The 24,628-nt window shown below is 40.4% G+C and overlaps 1 protein-coding gene and 1 pseudogene across 2 annotated transcripts; both read right to left on the bottom strand.

The window, feature by feature from the left end:
* Window positions 1-2,265: 2,265 nt before the first annotated feature.
* Window positions 2,266-11,303, bottom strand: LOC143314997 (N-acetyllactosaminide beta-1,3-N-acetylglucosaminyltransferase 3 pseudogene; annotated as a pseudogene). Its single transcript, XR_013075860.1, has 2 exons — window positions 11,219-11,303; window positions 2,266-5,736 (listed from the first exon to the last, which is right to left on the bottom strand). The product of XR_013075860.1 is annotated as an N-acetyllactosaminide beta-1,3-N-acetylglucosaminyltransferase 3 pseudogene (transcript).
* A 3,813-nt stretch (window positions 11,304-15,116) lies between these two features.
* LOC143318819 (potassium voltage-gated channel subfamily V member 2-like) lies at window positions 15,117-22,309 on the bottom strand. The gene is made up of 2 exons (XM_076727324.1): window positions 20,786-22,309; window positions 15,117-19,483 (listed from the first exon to the last, which is right to left on the bottom strand). The coding sequence occupies exons 1-2, from the start codon at window positions 22,046-22,048 to the stop codon at window positions 19,199-19,201; spliced, it is 1,548 nt and encodes a 515-aa protein (XP_076583439.1). The 5' UTR covers window positions 22,049-22,309; the 3' UTR covers window positions 15,117-19,198.
* Between the last annotated feature and the right edge of the window lie 2,319 nt (window positions 22,310-24,628).

Raw genomic sequence — 24,628 nt, 5'->3', positions numbered from 1 at the left:
TAACAGCTACACAAAACAAATGATCACTTGAATTTGCTGAAGGTGGTCCACAGATAAAGGTCAACGCTTCCTGAGCAGACAGGTGATGGCAGCAAATCAAACCACCAGAAGTTGCAGTGTGTTGTGTTTCGTTTCCTGTACGACAAACTGAGCAACACCTGTCGACAGCAGAGCCGGAATTTCAGATAAAGAGAGCAGGACATGGGGCGGGGGGAATTTCTGTGAACTCACAGACCGTAAGATGCCCATACATGACATATCACCAACCAATCACAGACATTTGGACAACCCACCTGGCCGGGAAGAGTAAACCTGCTGTGATTATTCTAGGTATGTTATAGATATGTGCGCGCTATCAGAGCTGCCACTCCCGAGCTATGATGAGATAAGCAGGTAAAAATGAATGATTCATCACAAGGTAACAACACGTGGACAGAGGTCAGTGTCACACATTTTGAGCCTTTTTGCCGCTTCTCCAGTTTAACGGGGAGCGTCTCAAGTTCCCATTGGCTGCTGAGCACGAGGGTTAATTACTGGACATGCTCTTATTTCTTTGTCCCTTTGTTCCATTGTAGAGTAGCCTGTTAAATAAAATATGGGATTTACATGGCTTAAATTATGTTTATCAAGATGAAATTGCCTGCTTTGGTCCGCTATGTCTTCTCCGGTACAAACAAATTAGTGGACATTCTCGCTTTAACACGTTTTCTTAAGGTAACTCACTCGTTAAAATTACATTAAGGCTTAAAGTTATGCAGAATTATGTGCATGGCCACTTTGAGTAAGAGCTAGCTACTAGATTTCAGCAACCAGACCACATCCTGCTCATCTCAGCTCCACCCACGCTCCACCTCTTTGCCCAGGTTAGATATTTCCTATTTTCAAATCCCAGCCTTGACAGACATATTAGAGTGAGCGCTTATAAGATAGTGATTGGATTTGGCTTTCCTGATTAAAAAAAAAAACAAAAAAAAACGTACGCTACTGTGCCAATATGATATTTGGAAGGATTTACAGGCCTTGGACAGCTCCCTGGAGAGGCCTCAGACAATGAAGAAGGATATAAGTAGTTATCAACACTCTATCATTATCTAATGAACATTACTATCAATGATCACCCGACATCAAAAGCAATTTCCTTTTGAAATGTAAACACAGTCAATTGTTGACACAGAGATAGTGGCAGTAGCTGATAATGTCGCTGATGTAAGTTTTTTTTATATTTCTACAAGTTACATACTCTGGACCTTCAATATAAAAGATTCATGTCCATAATAAATCCATTGAATGTTCTTACTATTGCCTATAGGATTTACACAAGTGTCAGACATTTCATGCAACACCTGATGAGAAATATGTTGAAAATATGCGAACTGACCAGGAACGACTAAGCAAGAACTACAAGAATGGGCAGAAAGATTTATTGCATCAGTGAACAGAGGATATTAAAGGTGAAGTGTTAAATGACCCACGACCAGGGCCTTGAGGCCAGCAGAGAGTGCTACATACAGGTTCAAGATGATAAAATGATAACCCAACTGTTTTGAATGTTGCAAAGCTCCACCTACAAACATGTTTCATCAGCTGCCGCTGGTCTTGAGCAGAAAGACCGGTTAGTATAATTTACTATTATGAGTTATTGTACCAGATCTGAAAACTACTCCAGTGTCAAAAGTTTGGGTTGAGATAAACTTAAGCACATACTGCCTCAATGCATGTAGTTTTTGAACACTTGCAGTTACATATTTTGGATGCAAGATGGAAGCACAGTTCAGTATTCCTTTCTACGCAAACAGTGAGTTGACAGCTGCAGCTGCAATCAGGTCTGACGAGGAGTTACAAAGAGTTATAAAGAAGTCAGTGCGTCTGTTTTCATGTTCCCTGGCTGATAACTGAACTGTTCTATTATTATTATTATTATTATTATGATGTGTTTTTAATCTGTTTACTGCCTTTAATTTGAGGTCAGTTGTAAAAATTAACTGACTGGTGTTGGAAAGTATACAGCTGTGCATAGGTGATAAAAGAGCTCAGCCTGTACCAGCTCTATATGGAAAGTGTCCTAAGACAACTTCTGTTGTGGTTTGGCGCTATACAAATAAAACTGAATTGAACTGAATTGAATTGAATAGGGCTCTCACATATATGTGTCAATACATATGTATACATATAGACATACAAGAACACCTACCACATGTTTCCCAACAGGTGTGCTGTAATGGTCTAAGGGCACAATGAGGACAACAATGCTTAGTCTTTGGTTTATATTAAATACATGTTTATATATGCAAGACACAATTTCATCTCAAAGCCAGTAATCACAAAATAACAATATATAACCTCTTCTTAGCAGCATGAAAATAAAATATATTTGAACATTTTGAGTATCTGTACAGTATGTATGACATTTTAAAAAAGACATGGCAATCACCTTTTTTCAACTTCCAGAGTCCTTAAAGCATACAGTAATCATACATTAAATTCTGACAGGAGACCCCTTTTAATGACTATTTGACAGTACTTAAATGCTTCCAGTCCTCCAAAACATCTTTTTGCAATTCTGTAAGTGGTATCTGGTTGAGAAGCACTGATATAAGGCACAACAACATACATGAATCTACTTCTGAAAATGTTGTTCTAAAACAAATATACAGGCTATACAAAAAAAATAAAATAAAACAAAATAGAAGGAAACTCCAAACTTATTAACTTAAGCAGAAGATGAAGTAATATAAGAAACCCTGAGGATTTTTTTTTTTTTAAGACCACGAACACCACATTTTATTTCATAGTCCTGCACCATTCACACCTAAAGCTGGGTATTGTTCAAACGGTTTTCCATGTATTTAAAATATGCAATATCTTATTGATCAAAAAATAAACACAACTCAGAAGAGTTTGGTGCAAATGTTTGGAATTTCACTGTTTTTGTGACATCTATGTGCAATGGATCTGAGTCAGCAGTCAGAATGTATTTTGAATCAATACCCAGCCCTACTCACAACACAATCACAATCCCAAGCTGACAGCAATGATATAAATATATAATAAACACAACACACTAACCAATACAGTCATCATTAAAGGGAAATTCCACCCACAGATACACTGACACGATCTGTGATCTTCAACAAATACTGTGTCAGACACTTTGCCATAGATATGACTGGACTGTGTGTCTACAGAAAAGCGGTAACTTAAAGGCCCTGCACACCAATGGGTGGCAATTTACACTTTGCATGCTTAGTAGTACCCACATACTGTTCCGTCCAACAGCAACCTGAGCAGAGGTCGAAACAGCCAGAATAACTAAAAACACCTGTGTTCAGTTATTGTGAGGTTACAGTAAGGAAACCAATGAAATTTGAATTAATATTCACTAAAAATTTTGTGATGAACTGACCAATAGCTCAGTCCCACCACCCCCCATCCCCCCTTACTTACTGTTGCTGTGCTTTTCGTTCATACATGGCACATACTCAGTTTACAGCGATAACAGAGGCACTCAAAATTCTTTCTTATTGAAACAACAGGTCCGTCATTTTCAGACAGATACAGAAAAAATAGCTTTTATTAGCAGATAGTTAAGCTCATGTTAGATCCATGAGCTGGTTCAAAACCCTGTCACCAACTGCCTTCTACCTGTTTTCAGCTGACACATTTTTAAGTGAGATCCAAGTAAAAGGGTCTTATTTGCACTTGATGGCTACATACGTGATATTGTGCTAACAGACTGAGGCTGGTGCTGATTGTCCAATAAAGAGCTGGAGTTGCTAACATTAGCCTACATGCAATGTAGGATGTATGGAAATGCTCCTTGGCCTTGGAGGTAGTGCTGGGTTCAATAACAGCTGCAGTTAGTAAGACAGTAGACTGAAAGACGCTCGCAGTCACCCATCTCAACAGCTCTGACTAGCTTTGAGCCTCTTCGGTTGTTGTTGTTGTTGTGTTTTATTTTGTGTCTGGCCTGAAAATCGACTGTATGGTTGGATCTCATGGCTCTCGTCAACCTTGTCTCCAGCAGTAAGCAGCTGTTTTGATCAATCAAGCTCTAAAAAAAACAACTGCATGGTACCTGCACAGCAACAAACATCAAAGAGAAGTGTAGCATTTGGCGAGCTAAAGACAAAGTTAGTAGAGTTGATGGAGTCCAACCAATAAAAAAAGGCCAGTGAATTCTGGACATTTGTCAGAAACATGATAATAATGCTCCATATCTGCTGGATGGATAAGCAAGTAATTATTTTAGAACATATTATTCATGAAATAAGAAATGTATAGGTAATCATTTATCAGTGCTGTGGATCTGTCAGCTTGGATGAACATTGATATGAAGGAAGGAAACATATCAGGCCCTTCATTCAGTATGGGGGGTTGTCTGCCTGACTGCTCGCTGCCTGACTGCTCGCCCACAATGATGACTTGGAGAATAAAAAACTTCCATTGAACAGAGGCACAAAAACAGTCCAAACCTTTTCTGATGGTAGAATGAAGACAGTCATACTTGCACTCACAGTCTGAAGCTGGAGCAGGAAGCAAAGTGCCATCAAGCTCTGTCACCATCTGTAAGTTACAGCTGGGTGTTGTTAAAGCCTTTTCTGGGAGGGACGACATATCAGATTAGGATCATGTATTCTGTGCCACATAAGATACATGTCGGCTGAGAGGAATCTGTGTACCAATAAAATTTCTTTATAATAGCAAGGATCATATCCGTCTAGTGTGGTGGAAGGAATGTACAGTCCTGCTGTCTTCACACCCATATGGGAAGTAGGACCAAGTCCTGCTTTGGCCAGGCACATCCCCATGTAAACATCGTCAATGGGAAGAATAGGAATGGACTGGGACATATTGTATATGACCAAAGCTGTATAGCCAGACAAGAGGAAGCCCCCACCACCACAGTAAGGGGGATATGAGTTTGACTCTTGTACCTGAACTGGGATAAAATACTTGCTCCCTGACCATCTAATGGGCCCAACATTCTGGATGAGATGGCCAGTAAAGAGGTGCTTGCTTCCATCATTGTCCTTGAGGCTTTGAAGATACTCCACCATGTTGTCTGTGTTGGCAAAGACGTCGTCATCACCATTTAGCAGGAAGCGAGCCTTTGGACAGTTTCTTTCCATCCACTCCAGGAAGAGTATCTGCTTCAAGGTGAGGTTGTAGAAGGTGTCGCTGAAGTCCCACTGGAGGATGTCACCGTACTCTTGTTGCTCCAGCTCCAGAAGTTTGTTCAGCCTCTTTTTCTCAAAACCAGAAGCTGTTGTTCCTGAGATGAAGATCCTTCGGATCCACACACCATTGTGTCGCCTCTCTTTGGCCCAGGTTTTACGCAGCACCTCTCTGCGGTCGTAGTTTCCAGGAGAGCTTTTGATGACCAGCAGAAGGAAGACTTCTGCTGATTTATCAGCTCCTCCACATTTGTCAGGAGGGTCCAAAAGCATGGGGAAATGGCGACAGTGTCGATAGTAGAGAAAGTCTTTTATGTTACCAGGAAGTGAGCTGAAGCCTGTGATGTTGGCAGCAGCCATATTTTGCTGACATTTCGGCCAGGAGTACACATAAGAGGTGTCTTTAGTGCGTTGTCTTATTTGACTGTCAGCCACTCTCACATGTTCATGAAGGGGGATGGTTTTGTGGTCAATAAAATCTTTACAGAGATGGAGCACCAACACACCAAGGGCTACTGCCAGCAAAAAAGTTTTTGCTCTGATGTTTTTCATCCTTGAAACTCTGCAGTGACAAAACAAAACAGAGTTTTCTTACCAAAACATTTCATTATGACATGACTCAGATAAATTAATAAAATTAATAAATAGGTATGATTAATAAATCATTCCTGGACACACTGCTGCCACTGTCACACCACACCAGCTTCACAGGAGGAAATGTGGGGAGTCACAGTCTCATAGGTTTGTATTCTACGAGTCCAGTACAAAGTAAATGAGCAGCTGGTATCATACTATGCTAAACAGACACAGATATTCTTTTTCTCAGGAGTTGGTGGACCAAAAAAAATCAAAAGATGGCTGAATGCTGGGCTGACATTTGAGAGATTGATTACACCAAGATACATGTGTTGCTCTGCTTGATGTGTAAGTAGGTAAATTACACACACATTTGTCAGAACTTGATAAGGTGATGTAGTATCAAGGGCTGTTGGTGTTTGTTTTGGAGCAGTTGAAGTACAACTTGAAACCTGGATTGAGATACAACACAACAACACCTACGTTGTGCTGTCAATTTTATATGATATGAAGTGATTAAAACACATTTACATGAACAGGTCAAACAAAGCCAGGGGATCTCATTTTGAAGCTCTCTGTTAAATGTCTGGAAAGGGAAACACTGGCCCATAAAAGTTTCTTCTTAGCACTGATTTTATTCATTGCTCACATTATGAATCTATCATTGCTAACCTGAAGGGAAAAAAAGACATTATACACACAACTTTGTCATTCCTGAAATTAAGGGATCAGAATTGGCTAGCACATTTTGAGCAAAGAGAAATTTGTCTTTGACAGTAAATTGTTCAAATTTTTCTTTACAAGAGTCAGTGCCTGTTGTGCAGCCTTTTAAAGCCAAATCAGAAAATTTGACTCTTTGATCCATGAATGATCAGGAACGTTTTTCTACTTACCGTTTTAAAATGTTCTGTAAAAGTTTAACAAGGGGAGAAATGAGAAAACCCCACAGAGAACAATATGCTTTCAGGAAATTCAAGGTCCACCTGCGTTTATGTGTTCAGTATGGTTTGCTTCCTGTTTGCCTGGATAAGTTCACTAAAACAAGACCACCCCCACCGGTTTTTAATAACTATTTCACTGAAAAGATTGAGCTAATCAGGAATGGTGCTACTGGTGAGGCAGTGTCCATCTCCTTTGATCCCTCCCGCCCTCTACATCTTTCTCATACTGTTCATCGAACCATCAGCCACCTTTTTCAGCTTTATCCAGTTAATTTAAACGTTCCCTCCCAAATTGTCGCTAGCTCCAAACCAAAAACATGTGTTCTGGATCCCGTTCCTGGAAACCTCATGAAAGACCTCTTCAATATAGAAGCAAACGCTCTTCTCTATATCAGCAAATCCCTCAATTCTGGTATCGATCCCACTGCTTTTAAAACAGCAGTAATTACACCCTTATCAAAAAGACCTTACTTTGACCCACACACTTTTAACATTTATAGACCGATCTGAAAGCTCTCCTTCGTGTCCAAACCCATCCAAGCCCATCTATCCAGTGATGACCTTCTTGATGAGTTTCAGTCTGGTTTCACACCCAAACACTCTACTGAAACTGTGCTGAGATAGCTAAAGACTGCCTAATTGCAAAGGATTCTGATCTTCCATCTGTCTTTCTGTTACTACATTTAAGAGCCGCCTTTGACACTCTGGAAGATGACACCCTCCTACCATCTCTTGGGAACCTTATAGGTCTCAGGGGGCTGGCAAGTAATTTGACAAAAAGCACTGCATACAATAATAATAATGTCTTCCTGCTCTAAGGTCAAATACAGTGTTCCACAGGCATCAGTGCTCGGGCCACACTTGTGCTTACTTGCTGCCTTTGGGTCACCTCTTCAAAAAACACAACGTAATGTGTCACTGCTACGGTAATGACTCACAAATCTATCTTCCAATGACAGATAAGGATTGTTCTCAGCTGTTTAAGTATGTATGTGCTTCATGTCGCATTTTATAGTTTGTTCCATAAACCTTGATGGCTGCATGGATGGATGGTTGGTTTGTCAGACCTATAAAGTTAAGAATCTGGAAATAGTATTCAATCCCTCACTTACATTTGAGCCACACATCAAGTATATAACATGAACCGACTTCTTCTACCTTCATAAAATAACACAAATACTCTCCAGTTGATCAAAATCAGAGGTTGAAACCCTCTTAAACTCTAGAATAATCTAATTATCAAGTCGAGAATAGACTTCTGTAATAGACTGTAATGTGCTTTTCTCCGGTTTACTAAGACATCAACAAAAGCATTTCAAAATGGTCCTTCTTGAGGCTCAAAATAATCTCCCATATACTCCATTGCGTCCTTTACACTGTCTCGATGCTGGTTTGTTAGCTATTCATCAATTTCATAATTTGTTTGCACCATTGCCCACTGAGCCCCACTTCTGTGGAATAATGTACAACTGCCCATTCAGGAGGCCATACTCTATAGACACTTTCAATTTCAGGCTGAGAACCTCATATGTTATCACATTAACATTACAGCCTGTATGCATGTGAGTGAAAGTCTTTGTGTGAGTCTTTATGACTCATCAGAACTGAAACACTGTTAAGCTCTTGTGGTATCAGCGTTTGGTCGTTAACATGATGGCAGGCTCTTGTCGCTTTGTTCCCTATGATCATGTGTCCGTAAGTGTTGTATGACTACATTGTGATCGTGTTAACAAACTGTGAAGTGCAGTAATTATGGACACAATACATTCTTTGGACCAATCACAGAAGAAAACACATCTAATGCAAAGCGCATATGCATAAAAATTGTTGTAATAGGGATAGTCCTGGAAAACCTAATGAGACAGTGCTTCTTTAATTTGCAGTGTTGTTTGTTTTGTAAGCAAAGCTGCTGCTGTGCCACTTTTAGCATACCCGATCCACTCCCTCCAACTCAAGTATGTTAGCAGAATAACAAATCCAGTGGTGTCTCCTGACACTTGCTATCAGATATCCAGCTCCATAGTTAACTTTAGAAAGTGTCACGGTCAGTACCAGTTTAAACACTAAAGTTAAAGTTAGCACACAGCAGAGTACTTCGATTCAGGTCTGCTTGAAGTCAAAACCAGTGGTTGAGCGATATGTGTTGTGTCAATGGCTGATACTGATGCCGATATATAGAGAGCAGGGCTTTAGTGCACTTAACACCAGAATTTATCAGCAAATAACAACATCGCATTGTTTCTGAGAGAGAACAAAACTTTGTAAGCTTTTTTGTTTAACTGGCCTCCAGAGAGCAACATCAACCAATGGCAATTATCTCAAAACGCCAGATACAGCTCCAATTAATTAATTAACCGTTTAAAAAAAGATGAACTGGTTTACCACTAGTCAAAATGCATCTCTGCTCTTCAATGACTGCATGGTATAATGCTCATTCTGCAGATGACAGCATCCTTTCAACCAACAAGTGAACTGCTGGAGATACAACAAATAGTCTGGATGTGGTTATAAAATGATCCAAAAAGGAAAGAGAAATATAGGAGTTATACTTCATTTTATATCTACAATATGAAATTGCCCCTGAAATACAAGCTCAGTTAAATTTGCAGGCTTCACAGGCTTTAAGCATCAACAGATTGTATTGAGCTGTCCTCTCTAGAAAACATTGCATTAAAGAAAAACACAGATTAATGGGAAAGACAGTCTTCTTGACTGATGGCTGTTTAGGCTTAGTCATAGAGTATGAGGCCAATAGATTAAACCTGTCGCATTTCCACCTCACTGCTTTGAACGCCAAGCCAACAGGAGAGAGCAGACATGAGGTGGCCTGGCATCTGCCTGCAGAATCCTCATGCTGTACGCTTACATTGGGTGTGGGGTGGCAACAAATCAAAAGCTGTCAAGTCTCTTCCAAATGGGTGGAATAGGTGATGTCAGAGATTTAGTCATTAGAACAAACTATTCATTTGGTGAAATGTGAAAAAAGGGAAACTCCCAACCCAACGTTAACATTTACTGTAAAAATGGCAGACAAATGACACGCCTGCACTTAACACTAGCCGCGCTCAGCATGAGGAAATCATGCAGCAAAACACACAACTGACTGATTGCATGAAACCTTTACAGTCTGTCACATTCAGGCCAACATAAAAGCTTTGAGTGCATTTATTTTATCTACATGCCTATGCAATTCAGTTAATAGAGTATATTCTTCGCCAAATCAATAGCAGGTCATATATTATGCATATAGTGTGGCAGTATTATCGTAGACTACAAAACTACTGCCCTCTTTTCTATGCTTGTTTATTGTGTTTTGCATAATGTCATAAACTTCGGCAAACCTTCCTATAAGCAGTGTTACAGGGAACAAGATTACCACCAGACACCTATTAGGATATTTTATGGCAACAGATAACACAGTGATGGAAAATTCACCTCAGGTTTTAATTCCCGTGAGATGGTGGCCTGTTTTTATTTTGTTTTATTTAACTTTCGGTTCTCAGTGATCAGCTCAGGAACTGTAACTGAACAAGTCTAAAGATCTGTCTTTCTAATAAGCTCCCAGCTTTCAGCATCATACATAAACATGTTAAGACTTTCAGTTTCTGTATCTGTATGTTGTTCCTGCTGTAATCCTCATGGGGGTTATAGTAATCTCTTTAATGCATAACCTGCATCAGAGTGGAAACAGAAAGCTCTCTCAGTCATTTATAAACAGTAGCGGAAAATAACAAAGTAGACCTACTTGCGAACTGTACTTGAGTAAAATTTAGCATGTATAAATATATATAGATATATACCATATATATCAATATACAATATACAGTTACGTTTTACTGCAAAACAAGTACTTTTACTTGAAGATAATTTATCCTAAAATACTCGCGCACTTTTCCTGAAGTAGGATTTGTAATGCAGGACTTTTACTAGTAACTGAGTATTTCAAATAAAGAATTTAAACAATTATAGTACTTTTACCACCACTATTAAATAATAATTAGACAAAAGAGTAGCTGTTGTCACACCGTCTGTCACACCATCGTGTGATTCCATAAACCATTTCCTATATGGCATCAAAGTTTTCCTTACAGGAACCAAAAAAATATAGAATGAAATAATGATAATACCGGCACCACCGGCCATACACCCGTAACATGTTGGCCGGTGCGCTCATAAAGGATCAGGTGACAATTATATTTGCTGCCATAAGGAATTATGCATCACGATGAAGGCGACAACATTAGAGAATATAGACTCTAAAAAATAAAAGAAATGAATGTTATACAAACAAGACACATTTGAAATACTTCTTCCGTTTATGACTCCCATCGTTGATGTGCCATAGATGTGTATGTTATTCAGTCAAGTGTCCCAATTAGATGGGATAACGCATCGATAAAACCTCGACTGCTCTCCGAAATATTTCCCCTTACTCGAACACGGAAACTCAAAAGTGAGTCGCGTCGTGGATAAACAGTACTATAAGAGGTTTGTTCGTATAACTGACGATAACCAAAGTGCTCTCACCGATAAAAGGAGATCGATCCTGTCGTCTCTCTCTGCAGCGACACAGATTGTTAATTAGTCCAATGTGCAGCAGCATGACTCTGTAGTCCGCACCGCTGGGCAGCGCGCTGGGCGGTGTCGACTGCTGCGTCAGGGGTCCCACAGAGGGCCATCCATCTATCCATCCACCCATCCATCCCTCTATCTATCTATCTATCTATCTATCTATCTATCTATCTATGTATCAAAGCTATTACAAGCATGTAGTGTATATTTGAACAGGCACTTAAATGTAGTGATTAGTTATTTTGCTGAATAAGATTTTAAAATCCTTAAAATCCTAAAATAAGTGTATGAATAAAATAAACTTTACCATAAACTCAATCAATCAGACAACATTCAGATAACATTACATGCTTCTTACATGTTAATGATTCAGTCATGTACTCATTCTGATATATGTATATCGGGGTCCATTTGGCAACATGTATCCACCACATGATGAATCCTAATCCACGGAGCACAAGACATGTATATATATACATGTACACACATTGTTTACTGCTAACATACAAACTCCTTCTATCTGATTCCTCAGGAGCTTAATAACATCAAATTATAACAAAGTAATTGAATAATATCAAATTATAACACGTCTTTTTTCTTTGGTTTTTACCTTACTTAGATCTCAGGTTTGTGGGGAGGTCTTTTCTGCCTTTCCACATCTGTCCTGAAGCATTTACGTTGGTGAATGAGTCTCCCAGTTCATCGGGTGATCAGTCATCAGCGCTGACGTGACAAATAGACTCTCGCTGAGACTGACTGAAAGATATCTCACAGTCTGTCAATAATACTATTATCAGCTCCAATGTATATATCGGTGGCCCATGTATGGTGGAAATTGTACCTGCCTGCCTACCTTTCAGTCGTGTAATCTATCCCACACTGTAGCTCCGTGTTGACTTAGCAAGTGTTTGAACAGTCTGTTGTCAGCATTATGGCATACATCTGATTTGACGAGCCCCATGAGGGACTTAGGTTCCAGTTCAGTATCATCATTGCTGGAGTCTGAGCAGTGTTTGCTTGTGCTCCATTATGATGGGCAATGAGGAAGTTGTCTGTCTTCTGTTGGCGTGGTTGATTTTCTCTTCCCATTGCTTTAATGGCTTTCTTGAATGTCTGCACAAATGTTTCTGCCAAGCCAAGTAAAGTAAGGGTCATATGTAAAGTGTTTCATTTCACTGGTCTTCACAAACTTTAACATGTCCACAGTATGAGATTTCCTTTTTCAAAAACTCACATTCCTGTCAGTTAGCTTTGAGCCCATATATTCGTAACCTCATGAGCATTTGTTTAAGGTTAGAAAGATGTTTGTCATCGTCTCTCCCAGTGACAGTGACGCCATCCAGGTGACACTGAGCCCCTGGAATCCCCTGCAGGACCTGGTCCACTGCCCTTTGCCAGGTTGCAGGGGCTGATGTTATCCCAGACACAAACCTGTTGTACTACTGAAGTCCTTTGTGTGTATTCATTGTCAAATACTTCTTGGATGCATCATGGATTTGAAGATAAGCCTTGGCCAAATTGATTTTTGTGAAAAGTTCTCTTTCAGAAGGGAAGTAAAGATGTCCTCAGTACGAGGTAGAGGATACGGTCTATGAGGAGAACGAGGTTAACAGTCACTCAAAAATCTCCACATATCAGCAGCTTGCTCGGTCTTCCTGGTTTTGTGGTTTTCTGGTGTGGCCCATTCACTCCAGTCCAGATTTGACAGGACCTTGGCCTGCTCCAGATTTTTCAGTTATGCTTCTATTGTGGGACAGATTGCGTAGGGAACTGGTCTGTTTTTGTGAATTTTTTCAATATACATCTTCTCAATCTTTGCCTTCATGCCCTGAAGTGCTCCTGTTCCTGTCATGAACAATTCTTCACAGTCAGTAAGTTTTTTTGAGCCTCTCGGAGTCATTTCTGTCCTTTTCTGAGCAGTGTTGTATTTCCTCTCACGGTTTCCTCTTTCTCTCTAATTTTTGTGCTTTTTCTGTTTCATGTACTCTCAGAACGTGGCCTTCTTTGCCACAATTTTTTGTATTTTTGGTCATTAGGGTCATATGGCATGTGCCCGTAAAGGAAACATTTCTTTCCTTCATCTCTGTTCAATGGCATTTTATTTCACTCTCATGTAAAGTCTTTCTCACACAGGAGCTTCCTCTGTGCTCAGACGAGCATTTTTTTTAAAAAGCTGGCAAATACCTCATGCTCAAGCCTGTAAAAAGGAAGAGGCTGTCCAATAGATATGAATGGCAGACAGGCTGAAGGTGGGTCAGTGCTGTTAGTGGGGATGAGTACCAGGCAAACTGTAGTTTGTCAGAGTCTTTACTGTCCCACATGGTGGACTGTGCAACCTGAAGCAACATTCAGCAGAGGACTGAAATGTCTGAGCAGCACATGAGAGAACAATACAAAGTGGAATTGCTCAATTCATGACACATCAGGCTTCCCCTGTGGCAGTTACGTTAAGCTATTGTTGGCTAATGTACTGTGTTCAGGGTCATTATGTGATATTGTTAGCTACGCCATGCCATATGGTATACACAAACACACACACACACACACACACACACACACACGTTCTTTTACTAGTAAAATTTTGAATGTTGAATTTTTTTTGGAATGCAGTATTTTCACACTGTGGTATGGGTACTTTTACTTAATTAAAGGATCTGAATACTTATTTCCACCACAGGTTTGACAGACTGTCGGCTCAAAGCTCATCATTGACTAAACGCTGTATATGCAAAAAGACAGAAATGTATGCCTTTTTTTTTTTTTTAGACTTTCCTGAGTCTGCGCACATGCATGAGTTTTAATTTATCCAGTCACTGATTATTTTCATAAGTAAGTAAGTAGCACTGTACTGGTACTTTGCTGCTTGGGTCTTTAAAAAATCTCCCACATCCAGGTTGTGGGTCTCAATTTGAAGGACATAACACAAGGTATTCCATACACAAGACAGTTTCACTTAACACAAATTGCTACACACACTCATTTGTCTTCATATTACACAACCGACAACGGTCCTCCTCGACCTGCTGAATGTGTCAAACTGTTTTTTTTTTGTGTGTGTGTGTGTAATACTGATGGAGTCTGAGATAACTCAAATACCACCGTGACAATACAACCGAAGCATGATACCAGCTTTCCCTTGACTTTTAAAGAGCGCACAGACTGAATGAAAAACAATACAGTAAGTTTTAGTTAATGAAAGTTGCAGAACAGAGGAGGAGACACTCTGTGAATGTTGTTGCCTAAAATACCCTCCAAAAACCAATGATGGTTTTAAAGCTGAACTAGACGTAGCTCTGAAAACGAATGAAGATGATCAGTTTCTGAGGGTAAAACAGCCCAAAAGCATGCTCAAGTAATTTCTAAGGCCAATTTATGATAATAATGACTTTGGAAGGAGTTAAAGCAGCCACAAAATCAGTGGTAAGAATGAGAGAGTTAGCTGGTGAATAAGAAGAGTTTTACAGTAAGAGTCCATCATTTCTGGTAGGAATAAACATTACAGCTAAGTACAGTGCATGTGATAAAAAATGGTGCATTTAAACTGTAAAAACATAATCTGGAATAGAAGGAAGTGGATGCTTTCTCGTATGTGTGTGTATAACCTTGTTTTAGCTTCAGTGCCATGTCCCATTCGCTGATTATAATTTACACCTAGATGGCAGAAACACACTTGGGGCGGCTTGTTCAAAAATAGCGTACATTGTTGTGCGATCTCACTTTCCTTCTATCACCTCACTAAACACAGGCATAAGCATTGCCAGTTCAGCAAACTTAAATCTGAAAAAAGGGAGGAAAGGGAGAGGTGCAGGGAGCACACGAGAGCAATACACTTCTCTGTAATGAAATACAGATAAAACTCAGCAAGCTAAAGATTTAATGTGGTATAAACAGCAGAAATGTAATTGCCCAGAATGACATAGAATGACTTCACGTCCAAATGCAGTTGCGTCACTCTGGGACAGCTGGGCGGGAGCTGAGCAGGGTGGTGACAAGGCCCAGTGCCAGGCTCTGACAAACGGACTGTCATCTGGCTCCCTCTAAGCTTGATCTGGGTCTGGAGCAATTGATGTGTTGGGAGCTTTTGAGAGAATGTACACCCAGAGCCACTCAAATCAGCTAATCTAATGAAGGTTAGATGAATCGATGTGAGATTCTGAAACTGTGCATTAGACAGCGCTCTCCACCACCATCATCAAAACACCAAAGGACAGAGAATATTCTGGAAAAATGCAGTTTAATCCCTCCAGTTTCTGAGACTCAGAGTAGTGAGACTAGTGGCTCAGCACCTTATTAAGAGTTTCTCTAAAATAGCACGGGTGGGCTCCAGCTCCATTTCATTGTGTAGTCCTTTATGTTACTGAACTGATGAGTTGCACTGTGGGTAATGTAGGCACCAGGTTTTGACAAGGAAGAAGAATGTGTGGGGAAAAAAAACAATAAAAAACGGTTTCTCTGATTGTCCATCGTGAGTCCAACAATATTAGATGTACAATGCTTAAATGCAGAGTACTCATTTAAGGACTTCTTGTTCATGTTGGCTTAAAAGTTAAGCTCCTTTAGATAGCTCTATAAAGGCAATTACAACAATGAATTAATACACTTAGTCTGGGTTAGTGCTAGCTGGGCTAAATGTCAAGGTTGTTAAAGATCGGAGGAGGTGGCCGAGACAAAATGTTGCCACAGTCTAATTCCGCCCACACCCTGATTGTTCATTATACAGTAGAAATAGTTGTCCATGGGTGTCTCGGATACTCACACTGTTGATTCATGTTAAATTTAGGTCATATATCTGATCACATGCGATATGGACTGATCCAGAAACAAAACTGATACGCCAGACAATTTCACACTGGTAAACTCAACTCAGGGAAACATTCAAAGAGGACAAACAACGCCGAACAGTTTGGCAGTTTGTCTGTAACATTACCCGGAAAATAATGAACTAATACTGATAATGGCATCCTAACTCAATATTTACTCAAAGATCTTTGACCTCACATAAATAGAACAAGAGATCCTCTATGTAAGAAGGATGCAACCAAGTCAGGCTTTGCCTTAATAATACATTGAGGTGTGTCCCGGTCCACTGGTCTCAGATGCTGCTTACTCTGCTTTATTCAGCTCAGCATTTAGAAACCAAACTGTTCAACAGAGGACAGGTGACAAAAATCTAATCCTCTGTAATACATGAGCAAATTAATAGGTTCCTTAAAACTGTTATGATCAATATTAATCTATTAGCAATAGATCAAGTGAACAAACAGAGCTGTATTGTGTCTTTCAGCTCATTGTCTTGGTTGTAATAATCTCACCACTCTCATTAGGATCATTTTGAGACATAAGTATTTCTGAAAAAAATAAAAAAAATCTGCTCAGCTCTAACTAGCAGAAAGACAAAGTTGCTGACTTGCTCACCTGGCTTATTTATCTTTCCACTAAAATAAGTGAATATTGAACTTTCAGGTATCCAGAAGCTCAACTGCACATGAATCCTAATGTTGCTCCGTGTCTGCTGGAGGTTACGTGTTAAAGCTCACTGAGCTTCTCCCCAAGAGGCCAAAAAATAAATTATTGCAGGTTTAGTTACCTTATATATAATAGTTGCAATGACATTTTGTACCTTCATACTCAACACAAAGAGATGAGAGTGGAAGTAAGTAAATTAGAATTAATAGAAATCTGCACAAAATGTTGCGTCTCCAGATTTCACCAATCCAATCTTACATTTCAGGCACTTTAACGCACAGCTGTTTACATGCCGTGAGAGACTTTCGTTGTGCGCAGCTGTCAGATCACAACAAATGACTTTTGAATGCTTGACAGTTAACAGAGGAAACCTCAAGTAGGGTGTTCCACCACAGTTCGACAAACTAGTCATCAGATGTCAGTAGGTGATGGTAAGTGTTCGGGTTTAATTTATCTTAATGTAGAAACATGACAAAATATTCAAGCAAAGTATTATTAACAGGACACGTGAGGCAAGCTAACTCCAATAATTATAAAAACAAATTCAAGCCAAAAGAAAAACAGTATGTTAAAAAATCCATATATAACCAATAGAATGTCTTGTGACCAACTCAATTTACACTTTGAACTAAAATGTCTCTTCAGTGTCCCAAATGGGGGATCTTTTGTCGGTTGGTATATGTGTTGCTGGTTTGTCAGTGTAATCACGAGGAGTCTTCACACATTGACAAGTGTGTTTGCAAGTCAATACTTACCAGAAATTTAATGCAAGTCATTAGTCTGCTTTCACCAGAAAGTGATCACGTCCTTACACAGCATTGACAGGACGCATGAGTGTATGTTTAGATGTTGAAACATTCACTAATGTAGAGCATTATTCATTTACAGGCACTCATTGTTTACAGTTGACAAGTCTTAAGTTTCAAATAATTCAAGTTAGTCAGTCGGTGGATGCAATCTATGCTTGACTTGAGAGTGTTACAGACTTAGGGCCCTGTTCCTGACACTCGTCCTGAAAATGACCATGAGTTCCTCCAAAGCTTTCTTCTGTGCTTCTCTGTCTGTCTGATTGAAAATTATGGTTACTGTTTGCCAATGCAAAAGGGTTGATGGTGACACTGCGTCAGTGCCAAGAAACCATCCACTTCCTCTTCCTGCATTCTTTCTCAGCCACATCCTCTTTGTTGCTTACTTTTATTTCATGTCAGGTTGTTTTCTCAGTACAGGGGATGTCAGCTGTTAACTGCTGAGAATATTTTTTTGACTGGCTGCACGTGTAGTAGTATACACACACACATACTCCAGTAATAGCTTTTCCAAGCCTGAGGCTAAGTGCAGCGTGAAAAGCCTTTCAGCTAAAAAATGAAGCGCACTAAATGAAGCTCGTTGTGGGAACATTTCCTCCAGAAAGGCAACATAAAAAATGTGTGATGCTGCTCTTCAGTTTAGTGGTAGCATCACTTTAACGTCTGAGGAGGCCGAATTATTGAGACAGTCAATCAGTGTGGTGGAGGGTGAGGGATTCAAAGAGCTGATTCAGTACCTCAAGCCCAATGCCATCGAGAGCCACTGTGACTACACGCACAGAAAAACAATTTGAGAGGAAAAAGCATGAGCTAAAAGTCGAGCTAGCCTGAGCAGGAGAGCTAGCTGTGACCACCGACTGCTGGACAGCTCAATTACGTTCCTGTTTCCAAAAAAGTTGGGACACGTGTCAAAAGAGAAAGAATGTGATGATTTGCAATACACTGAAACACTATATTTAATTGAAAAAAACACACAGGCAACATATCAAATGGTCACGTTTCTGTTGCATCACTTCTCCTTTTAACAACACCCTGTAAGTGTTTGAGAACTGAGGAGACCACCTGCTGCCATTTTGAATGTGGACTGAAATTTCTGAATCTTTTAATGACATTATGTACTGCAGACAATGAAATCCCCAAATTCTAAATTGTTGCACTGTTTCTCATCACAGTCTGTCACAGAGTGGTCAGCCCCTCCCCATCCTTACTTCAGGCAGACTCAGCCTCTCTGGGAGGCTCTTTTTATACCCAACCATGTGACTCACCTGTTGCCAGTTAACCTAATTAACTGTGAGAGTTTCCACCAGCTGTTTGCTTTCAGCATTTCACAACCTTTCCAGCCTTTTGTTGCTGCTGTCCCAACTTTTTTGAAATGTGTTGCTGGTAGGATATATTCAAAAACAATGAAATTTCTCAGTTTTAACATTTGATGTGTTGTTTTTTGTCCCAACTTTTTTTGCTAAACGAGGTTGTACCTGCACCACTGCTGACTGGGAGATGCAGTCCAGCGTGCTCTCCAGCTCAAAATTAACCAGTTAGTTACCAATTAATGAGTGTCTGATATCCCTACTTTGTATCATACACACCATCACCCATGAAGACTCAGTTTCAAGTTTACCAAGCAACACGCTCACACTGAAGACCCATAATTTATCAAGTCATTTTAAGATTCACAGTGGTTGTCTGTACTATTGTCGTCCTGCGTGGGATGAAAACACATGTCCATTTTGCGTCGGAGGCGTCTCTTTAGCTGAAAGCGCCGCTGCACCAAGGTAGTGTTGTACTCTTGGGCTTTTAGCTTGGCATAGTAATCAGAGAACTTGTTAAAGAGGAAAGAGATCGGCATGCCGTTGAGGATGATTCCAAATGAGATGCAGCCAAAAGCCACAAGGCGGCCCAGGGTAGTTACAGGAACCACATCCCCATAGCCCACAGTGGAGATACTGACCTAAGAGAGAAACGTGAACAGTTCCTTATTATTCGGTGTTCATCAACATTTTCTTCACTATAATGATTCTTCATGATGAGTACAAGAAGGAGCTAAAGTGAGTGAGATAGATCAAAGGAATACAGCTGACACTTTCTAGTTGAAATGCTGTTGAACTGGTATCAATGGAAGGATCTTATCAATTGTTTAGTGCAGGAAGCAAATCAAGTCCAGAACTTTCTGAGACTGCACTCCAAACAACCAGGATGCAACTTTCATCTAAACCCACCGAATCAGAGAGTGACAGAAGAAGACATGTCTGTTCTCAGGTCTGCAACATAGCCTCTCTGCCTCCAGCTGGTGCTCACAACATGCCTGCCAGTGCCACACACAGCAGGGAAAGGAGTCAGCTGCAAGTTTCAAATGAGCTAATGTTTTGCTGTCATGGCCCCATTAAGAGTTATTGACATACAGAATTTCAATGCTGGAGGTTAAAATCCAAGCAGGTGATTCAAGCAGTTTCACATAGGTGATTTTTAGCTGCTTTCCACAAGGAACAGCAGGATTTACTAGCAAGCAGCCACCTGTAATGACTTGAAACAAACATGCAAACTGGCTTGGGTAACTGAAAGTCATTGTGATAAATGCTTTTCTTTCTCCACTAGACAGCGAGAGAAGGGAGGATAGAGACAAAATCTTGGTTTAGGTCAATGATTACATTTCCATGCTCCTGATACAGTCTAAAATTTGTCCCGGTTAGAAATTGTACTATTTAAGTGCAGAGACCTATTTGTCATCATGCAATGAAAAAGAAATTAGAAGAGGGAGATATAATTTACATGTGCAATATTGTTTGTCAGAATGAACGCAGTAAGACATGGTTTCATGTTGCAAATGGCTGCATATTCCTGTGTTTTGCAAAAACTATTTCTACCGCAGCTCATCCAAACATATAAATCAAGTCTCAGAGTTTTGCAACCAATGATTTACCATAGCCCGTGGATTCAATTTTCATTAAGCAATCACTTTAGTCGGTTTCCTGCTCAACCAAATAACTTCTGCAGCTGAAAGCAGAGAATGGAACCAGTCAAACAAGCTGCTGTGGTATCAGGTTGGAAAAGAAAACATTACTTTCATATTAATTTCCTTTGCTTTGTGGAAGTATTGCTGATTGTATCACATCTTTATCTTCTACAGCAGGTTTATACAGAAGAAGAAGAAGAAGAAGAAGAAGAAGAAGAATCCTTTATTGATCACAGCACAACATGCATAGAGGGGCAGATGTTTGCGGGTTAGCTTGGGGATTCAACCACTGATACTCACTGCAGCCCACCACCAGGCATATGGGATACTGCTGATAGGAGATCCCTCAGTTTCCCTCTCAGCTGAATGAAGAAGAGCAGAGAAAGTGAAGATCCCCATCGCAATGAAGAGGAAAATGCAAGAGGCCTGTTGGTAGCACTGCCGTAAAGTGAATCCAAACGCTCTCATGCCGGTGGAGTGTCGAGCCAGCTTCAAAATCCTAAAGATCCGCAGCAGCTTGATGACTTTGAGAACGTGGCTGAGCTTGCTGACTTGTGCAATGGCCCTGAGGTCTTCCTGTGCATTCATGTCCTCAGCGTCAGCAAAGACTTGAAAGACAATCTGGATAAAATAAGGCATGACTGCTATCATGTCCACAAAGTTGAGTCCACTCGTTAAAAACATTGTGATGTTAGGAGTGGTGACAAGGCGAATTAAATATTCAAAGGTGAAGAAGACAATGGTGATGACCTCCACCCACTCCATGTGCGTTTTGCCTTTAATCCTATACTTTTGGAGTTCCTCCACAGTGTTGAGAGTCATTGCGAGAATGGAGAAGAGCACTAACAGGTTGGAGATCACACTGAAAGCCTTCGCCAGAGTTGAGGAGTACGGATTCTCCACAAGGTTCCACAAAGTCTTCCGAATGTTCCCAAAAGCCATGTCCTTGAAACACTCGTCGTCATACTTCACCTCGATCTCAGCCATCAGCTCCCTGTCCACCTTCAGGTTGTCCTTCACCTCATCAACCTTCTCCTCAAACACCATCCAGCAGCAGAGCTGGGTGTCCTTTAGGCTCAGACCCCAGTATGCGACCTCCTCTTCGAAGTTGATGGGGCACATTTCCCGTATGATCCACAGCACCCCACTTGTGTAGAAATGGAAGATGTGGTGGAAGAAGGCAGGGTCACGGTCAAAGAAGAACTCGTTCTTCCGCACAGAGTAGTCGTCGCACAGCTTGAGGAGTTTTGCTCGGTCTCTGCACAGGGCCAATGAGCCGATCCGGGTTTGAGGATATTTAACGACACACTGTTTGGGGATATGAAACACTTTGCCCCCTACATTAACGTTGATGCTGTGTTGTCCTTCCAGCCTGTCCTCTGCTTTGGGGCACTCTGTTTTGCCGCCAGGACTGTCCAGATTCTCCAGAGATCTCCATGCTTTGACCGTTTTCTCCTGAGAAAATGGGAACGTTTTGTTGTCCTCTACACCCTTTGGCAGAAAGTTGACAGTGGAGCGGCGGTTTTGCAAACATCTCTGCAGCTGGATCTTCTCTGACGCCATAGCAGCTGCGGTTCAAGGCGGGAATCCGATTAAACAGAAGAAAAAGAGAAAAAAGCATAACAGGAAACACTACAGGAAAATGATTCTAGCAACACACACTATCCTGCTGAGCCATCAGAAAGTATGCGTCTGATCCTGCAGGAACTGATATCCCAGCAAATAGCAGCTCTTCCTGTTTTTCTGGCTCACTTGTGGCTGAAATTTTAGTCTACAGAGTCACAGTGAGAGGAAGAGATTCCCCTGTCTGACTGTTATTGTGAAGACAACACATCGGCATTTAATTCATCAGACGAAGAGATCAAGGGCAAGCAGCAGGGATGTCATCCATTTAATCTCATTGGTGCCTTTCCAGGTTTCCTTAAGCAGTTGTAAATATAGGAGGGAGGTGGGATTAGGAAACAAAGTTGATTTAAGGATTTTGAAGTGACGAGAAAAGGGGCCAAGTGAGGTCTTATGTAGAGTTGGCGGTTTCTTCTTACTCCTTTTTTAAATGACATGATTATATCTTCTTTCATTTCTTCACATCACTTCCAAGAAGGGGAACAGAAGGGGAAGTATGGAGTTCTCACAGATGTAGAGTCATGTAAAAATAAATCACTTCTCATATGCTTTGTGGTGTTTCACTGTCGGTTATCATTTGGTTTTAAATTCATAATATCACATATCTGTACATCAACATAAAGCAGGTGTTGACAGTTGCTGTAGGTTCAAGCATAGGCCACTTTTCTAGCATTGCTCAATTTATGGCCAGTTTAGTTTTACAGGCCTGTAAGCTTTATTTATTTATTTAGTCTGTTTACGCATTATTTTAATTAATTCAATCTGGAGAAAAGGGCGAGGCTGACACCAAACATGACTGCCTGTGACCTTCGCTCCCCCAGGCAGCACTGCATTAAAAACCAGCATGGTTGAACAAAGGATGTTACTACATGGGCTGGATAAATAACGGTTTGGTTTTTTGTTTGTGTCTTAAAAACATGTGCTTCAGTAAATTTACAGATTTTTAAGCACCTGAGTGCCGTTTAAACTGCATTCAAAAATCTAAACATTTAATCACAAACTCTAAAGCAGATGGAATGAATGACTTTGAGGCTACAGCAGAACACCAAGTCCTGCAGCAGTACCAAACTTACAGTATAATCACGATGGTACTGGATGGATTAAGATGGCATTTTGTACAGATATTCATGGTGCCCAGAGGATGAATACTAATGACTCTGGTGACCCCGTGACTTCCTGTAGTGCCACCAAAATTTGCACTTATTCTGTGAAATACCTCAATATTGGCTGGATGGATTGGCACAGAATACAGGGTGAATTGTAGTGTTAGCATACCTACAGAGTAAAGTAAGATGTGTTAGCATTTAGCTCAAATGTGGCAAAGCACAGCCTCACAGAGCGACGAGCATGCCTATAGACTCTTGGTCTTGTTCTACTCACAGCAGTCAAAATATCTGCTGACTTCAGCAAATACAAAACACTACTGCAAGGCTTTTAACAGGAAGAATTCATATTGCACAAATCCTCCCCACTGGTCACTCTTATTATTTCATTTTGAACGGCCTTGAACCGTTGGCTTAAAACTGTGACGTGCTGCAGTCAGTCGCAGTGAGAAAAGTGGGGCAGGGCTCCTCTAGTGGTTCAAAATCAAGACTCTCTGGTCTGATTGCTTCAGCTGTGGAGCTTCCTGCCCGACAGTCTCACGCAGCCATACGTCACTGCTGTTTCCTTATGGCCCTGTTTCTTCTGTTGAGAATTTGCTTCAGATGTTATCATCTCATTTTATAACCTACCATTTAATTAACACCTTGCATTAAATTGACCGACTTAGCCTTTATCAAAGGTATGCAAACATTTAATGGTTGATAACTGACTATAATGTAGCTGTAAGCAGATCCAAGGACATTTTAAAATGTTTATCATTGTACAGTAATTATCAACAATTAGAACTTCTCTAACAACATATTTATATTATTACCACTGTTTTCTTATATTGTCATCCATCTGTTCATAAACCAGCCTGCAGTCCTGGATGTCCACATATGGACACATATGATACAAAAACATTACTATACATGTTTATCTTCTCACTATTATATTAGTGTATCATTAACCATTTAAATGTTTATGTGTTGCTTACAAATGCTCAGTAGGGACAACATTTTAGACGTAGCATGTGTAACTTCATTAGCATTGTTTAACCCAAATGCGCTGTTAGCTTAGCTTAGCTTAGCTGCAACAAGTGAAAATGCAAAGCAGCGATGGGGCTCATGGATGATTTTCAACACAGATAAAGGCTGTAAAATATTTCTAGAAGTATGTATATGTAAGTGTGTGGGCAATCAGTTGAGGAATAGTTGAAGCAGTCACTTAAGAAACAGGACAAAGTTTACTTAATGCAGGTTGGTCAACAGGTGGTTAATGTACCAACACTGGATACACTGACTGTGCTCTGTGGAAAAGAACAGAAAACAGAGGATGATTTATTCTTTTTGTTTGGATCTTTCCTGATGTTTCACCTGTTGAAACGCTCACAGTGATGGGTCAAACACAATCCTCTGTATCATTGAGTTTTAGATA

This window comes from Chaetodon auriga, chromosome 3 (genome assembly GCF_051107435.1).
Source record: "Chaetodon auriga isolate fChaAug3 chromosome 3, fChaAug3.hap1, whole genome shotgun sequence".
NCBI classification, from domain to species: domain Eukaryota; kingdom Metazoa; phylum Chordata; class Actinopteri; order Chaetodontiformes; family Chaetodontidae; genus Chaetodon; species Chaetodon auriga.
The sequence above is the reverse complement of the archived record's forward strand: the minus strand, read 5'-3'. Positions and strand labels throughout refer to the sequence as shown.

Coding starts and splice junctions, on each gene's coding strand:
- LOC143318819 (XM_076727324.1), bottom strand. CDS start 22,048: ATGGCGTCAGAGAAGATCCAGCTGCAGAGATGTTTGCAAAACCGCCGC. Junction 19,484..20,785: donor ATGCCTGGTGGTGGGCTGCA/GTGAGTATCAGT, acceptor TTTCTCTCTTAG/GTCAGTATCTCCACTGTGGG.